The sequence below is a fragment of the Patella vulgata genome, chromosome 4 (genome assembly GCF_932274485.2).
Source record: "Patella vulgata chromosome 4, xgPatVulg1.2, whole genome shotgun sequence".
Taxonomy (NCBI): domain Eukaryota; kingdom Metazoa; phylum Mollusca; class Gastropoda; family Patellidae; genus Patella; species Patella vulgata.
Window position 1 is genome coordinate 25,247,198 of NC_065882.2, and position 6,000 is coordinate 25,253,197.

At 33.2% G+C, this 6,000-nt stretch overlaps 1 protein-coding gene across 1 annotated transcript in view; it reads left to right on the forward strand.

The window, feature by feature from the left end:
• LOC126818559 (SMC5-SMC6 complex localization factor protein 1) overlaps positions 1 to 4,790 on the forward strand; it is a 28,644-nt gene extending 23,854 nt beyond the window's left edge. Inside the window, exons 19-21 of the mRNA XM_050546010.2 lie at positions 167 to 286; positions 1,881 to 1,997; positions 3,378 to 4,790. Of these exons, the coding sequence (XP_050401967.1) occupies positions 167 to 286; positions 1,881 to 1,997; positions 3,378 to 3,877 (737 nt within the window). The 3' untranslated portion in view covers positions 3,878 to 4,790. The remainder of the gene's footprint in view (positions 1 to 166; positions 287 to 1,880; positions 1,998 to 3,377) is intronic.
• The last annotated feature ends 1,210 nt before the right edge of the window (positions 4,791 to 6,000 follow it).

Genomic DNA, 6,000 nt, shown 5'->3' on the forward strand with positions numbered 1-6,000 from the left:
GGTATCATTTTTTGATCCAGTCACCACGCAGATGTACCAGCCTGTCCAGCTATAATTACTCTCTAATGGAGTGTTGCCGTACCCTTTTCCTGTTTCCAATATATAGTAGAGTTCAAATGAAATAACTGTTTGGTTTAGTTTGAAATAACTGCTTTGTTGTTTTCAGGAAGTGAAAAGTATCGAAAAGTAGATTTATTATTATGTAATGTAGATGGTATTACAGCTTTACATGATGCCGTTGATTGTGGTTGGACAGATATATGTCAATTACTTATTAAACATGGAGGTATGTCTGATTAACTATTGACAAAAACAATTGGGAATATTAGTGAATAGAGCCTGTTTTCAGTTAACCCAATGATATCAATCAGATCCTGAAGTGAGAATGATCCAATCTAAATGCTTGGTATGCTAATCGGTCTTGATATTTAGGTTAGAAATGTTTGTGTGGTTGTGTGGGTGTAATGGGTTGGGTATAGTTGAAAAGTTAAAGATGGCACAGGTCCCATGATGCACACGGGTATAAAGGACTTCAAGTTGTGTGGTTTTTTTTAACTAAGATCCAAAAACAGTAAAATCAACACAAGAGCGAGCAGTAAACATGTGACAATGTCTATGTTGCAAGAATTACACAAGAACACCAATCTCCAGGTTATTGTCTAACCTGGTTGCAATGTGTCATGGAGTCTTGTCAACTATATGAGTATTTTATTTTTGACCGCAGGGGACGGGACTATTAAAATGGGTCTGTCTGTCTATCCGTCATACTTTTTGAAACACAATAACTCTCCTCCTAATTGAGCTAGAATGTTCAAAATTGGTGTGGGTGTTTATTAGGTGTTAGAAGATGAGCATTTTCTGCTTACTCTAAGCAGAGATAAGCGATTTGATAGGTTGAGACTTTGGAACACGATAACTTTGGTTCCAATGGGGTGAGAGCGACGAAATTCAGTGTATTGATTCATTATATCAACACCTTGACTAAGTTTGATTATGAGCATTTTTATAAGACCGCATTGAAAGGTAGTTGTATATTGTGGTCACCCCGTTCTAGAGGCCAAAGTTAATATCCAAATGACTTTAAATTTATACAGAGTGCTTTAGGTCATGAGATGCAGAATCCTATTGATTTTCAACTATTCCAATAATTACTGTTATGGCCTTGATACCTTTGAAGTATCTTGTGGACGCTCTAGACGCTAAAGGTAATATCTGATTGACTTTAGATTTATACACAGTGTTTTAGGTCATGAGATGCAGAATCAAATTGCTTTTCAGCGATTTCCGATAATTACTGACAGAGTTATGGCCCTTGATCACTTTGAAATATCTTGTTGAAGCTCTAGTAGTTAAAGTTAATATCCGATTGACTTTAAATTTATACACAGCGTTTTAGGTCACAAGATGCAGAAGCCTATTGATTTTCAACGATTTCCGATAATTACTGTCAGAGTTATGGCCCTTGATTACTTTGAAATATCTTGTGGACTCTCTAGAGGCTAAAATATTTAAGATCATGAGACAAAGAAGCCTGTTGATTTAACTTCACTACCAGGTACCCAAAAACCATGACCAAATTTCATTGTGAACATTTTCTGCTTAGTGCTTAGACTAAGTATAATCAGTTTGATTGCTTGATACTTGGGAAAAAGGTAAATCAGCAGTTAATTAGTATGTGTCATCTTTTTATTTTAGGATTATTGGCTTGTTTAGTTACTAAAAGATTCACGATGCGACAACTTTTTGTGTATGTTTTATTGCCAGACAACCTGTCTTTACACTAAATCCTAATAAAACTTTCTTTTGATCATCTTGAAAGGTAGAAGTATTATTTCTCTGTAAGCCTATTTCAATTCATTTCTGTTTATTTGTTATTTTAGGTAACCGAATTTTAGAAGTAAAGACGAAGTCTGGTAAGTTACCTGTAGATTTTGCTCAAACAGAAGAATTACGCAAATTATTATCCCCAAACAATGAAACTGGATCATGTTCCCAAGGTATGTCAGAATTTTTATATGCTCCCATTTTCACGTGGACCTATTTTGTCGTCCATCTGTTCACATTTTGCTTGTGGACACTCTACAGTCATAATTTTTATTTTATTTTGATGAAATGTAGGTTTATATCCCAAAGTTCTTGGTACCTTTCGATATTGGCATGTATTGGATCTTAACTTCATGGTTTATGACCCCTAATTGTGTGAAAAATTGTGTCTTTAGCTTTTATTATATGTTTATATCTTAACATCCTGGATTATGACCCCTGATTCTACGAAAAATCATTGTTTTTCCTTGTTCTCTGTCCATCTCTTGCAAAATGTGTGCATATGTTTCATGGCAACGTATTAAATGTTTAATATATGGTACTAAGACACAATGAAAACATACCACTTATAAGTGTAAATCTCATTTGTGAGATACAATTTAATCTTGAGCTTTTAAATCTAATGGGGGAGTTAGATGACCAAATAGTTAGCGCGTGCGCGCTGTATCATAAGGTCTGTCATTGAGTCAACAGGCATGGTTTTGGTTCCAGTTGTACGTGACAAGGAGTAGGGTCGCCTGTCCAACCTCGTGGGTTTTTTCCAGGTACTCCCACTGGTAAAGACCCCTAATGCGCAAGCAAATTAATGAAATAAAACTGAACCATGTTATTCGAAATGACCTAGTTTGTGTCGAGGTTAAACCCCATTTCTCTCTCTCTTTTTAATGTAATGCCACATGGCAAGTGTGGCTTTTAGAGGTGGACACACATGTTAATGACTTGATTTATAATTATTGTTCTTAAATTTCACTGGAAAGTTGTTGACATTCTTGCTGTAAATGTCAAGCATATAGCCATGCCAAATATTACATATCATATCACCAGCTATTTCAGTCCAATCAGTTGTCTGTTTTCATTTGTATAGTAATATTCATTATAATGTCTCTTGTTGGGAAAAACAGTTACAAATTCTTAATTAAAGGAGCTAAACTTTTGATTTTGGTCAAACTCCATACAGTTAATTTTTTGTATACTAGTTTTAGTTTAATTTTGACTTACTGCATTGATAATGGAATACAAAATGGTTACATGTATATATATATATATATGTATCTCAACACTGGCTTTATATAGACGTAATATTTACAACAAAGACAAACTGTTGGAATCAACCGTTTTGGTTTTGACCCCAACCAAATCGGTCTAGTTAATTTAATTTTTTGTGTTCTGTCTTGTAAGGTTTATGCATGAATAGAAAATAATAAGATAGTTTTAATGGTTATATTGAAAAACTGCACATATCTCCTGACAGATATCTGGTATCGCCTTGATAACACAAAAATACAGTGCACAGTTTGACTAATTATAATTTTGTATGATTAATGTAATTTCAGATAGTGTAACATCAATAGATTCTAGATTAGATTGGTTACCAACAGATTATTTATATCAAGAAATATTAAACAATGGCAATAATACACGTGTAACAACAGTGAAAGATTGTGTTAAGTTTATTAGTCTCATTCAGTTTTTAACAACCTCATATATTGCTACTCACAGACTGCAGTTATTACACGAAACATTAAAATTACACACTTACACATCGTCCACAATGCCCAGTAGTCCAGTTGTCAGAAGAGCTCTGCAACATAAAAACCAAAGGGGCGATGAAAGATTTATTCAATGGCTGGATGGAAATTCTGTGATGAAAATTCTAAATTTGACAGAAGATCAGTTAAAACGAGGCCACAAGGATTTAAAAACACTTCTCAAAATAAAGAAATACCTTGTTTTGTTCGAGAAACATTTAAAGCTAATAATGACTGAGGAAGATTTCAAAGCTGTTAAACCAAAAGTGAATTTTTTAATCTGCTCACTTGCAACAATTTTATAGTGCTTTAATCTTGTCTGTTATGTTTTTATATCCCAGTTTTATAGACAAAATTTCCTCTCTTTGTGCCAAAAAGAAATGTCGAATATTATGGTAATAGAGGTTAGGTTTTAGGAAGGTCTTCCATGAACTATATTCACTTTAATATTCTATTAAAGTATTAAGTATGTGTTAGTGGTTGTGACCATCATCCCAAAACTACTGCACTTTACTCATTACAGATTGAAACATGGAAATACCTGACTTCGAAAACGCTAAGTTTTATTTTACATTGTTAGCAAACAAAATGTATGTTTTGAGTACAGCATTTGAGGTTCGATCCATGGTATTTATTTACGGTTGGGGGTATAATATTATAACAATGATGGACTAAGTCAATGTCGGATGTGTGCTTACAAGTCTCGCTAATACAAATTCATGCTTTATGGAGACCGATCTGATTAGTAGAGAGCATGCATAACTGGTTCATAATGTCACTTCAATTCATGTTTGGAGATACTGTTATCATGGGAAGAAACATTTAAATACTGACTACACTACACCTTTAAATTTGTTACTGTAAGAGAGTAAAAGTTCTGTTCTCCTCCTGTGACATCACACTAGATGGAAGCTATTGCACTACCACTACTGGTAAGGGCCTTGTTATATTGCAAATATTTGAGGAAAAGTTCTATGCTTAATACTCATATTCCTGTATAATATACAGTAAGTATACCAGGTTTAACTAGTAATATAATACTGACTGAACTGGTTATAAACCTTATTATTATCAATTTCTTAATATATTTTGCAAAGATTATTGATATTATTATATGTTCATTAATCATTCTGTTGAAAAGTTGATATCAAAATAAATTACAAGATATATGTATTATCTCAAACCTTTGTTATTGCATTAATGTGTCATATTAAATTCTCCAAAAGTTACAGTATGTGTTTTTCTTGGTATTAAAAGACACCTGTAATTAACTTTATCTGAACAGAACTATGACAGTTTGAAGCACTAGTTAGTAAAAATAGATAGTATTAACCTGTCCGAATACCGGTAATGAATTGAGGGCTGTCAACAATGTGGAGCTAGACTTTTGGATGGAAACAAAAGTGGGATATACATGCATGTGCTGTTGAATCAGAGTTTCTCCTGGTGGTCAATCTGTTATTTGGAAAGTGGTGCTATTTGAAGCCCATAGCAAGCGACACGTACTGTTGGCCTCCCAATTAAGGTTATACCTAACAGCTGTGACAACTATTCTGATTAAGTTTTTACTTGTGGTTTACTCCTCTTCTATCAACTGTACTAAATAAAACAAATACCATATTTATATATGGTTATCACATAATGTTTTATAGCACATTAAAACACTGCTATAACATCATACCCACTGGTAATTTATAAACTAATGTTTAAAGATGCATTATGTAAGAGCTAAATCTGGTTATGGCAGGTCTTTATTTTGGCTTCAAATGTTATATAAACTATTATATAAACATATATTATATAAACACGCCCATAATCAACTTTCTAGGCCATTGGATGGCTCCGATTTTAAGTGGATTAGAAGGCTTCGGCCGTTTAATGATTTAACTTAAAAATGGAGAAGCGACGCTAAAACTTGAATAACAAGTAACGTTGTTACGGTAATAAACAGTCAATGCCACATATTGGCAAAACTCCAAACCGTGATTACTTCGCTCTGAATTAAATAATTTATATAAAATTTTCAATATATTCATTTTGCATTTTAACTATTTTTGATCTATTATAGCAAGAACGAACAAGCTCTTTATCTAATCTTACATAATGCATCGTGCTTCATAATTCCATCCACTGATTCTAATATTCTTGCTGCTGATTTTTAGTGGTTTCGGTTCATAGAATTTGATTTCTCAGTTATAGTCATTTCAGTACAGAATTTCAAAAACCTGGCACAACATCTTTCTCTACTCTAGTTCTTGCACTCAAATCATTTATAGTTCAGACATTTCTATGGCTAATTGTTTATTGTTTTTTCCATAAATGACTGTAAGATTTAAGATCAAAATCATCTTCAACCTCATCCTCAATAACAACCTTTTGCTTGGGCTTTCTCTTTAATAATCTTGCTTTTTTATCAGCTTCTGATAAT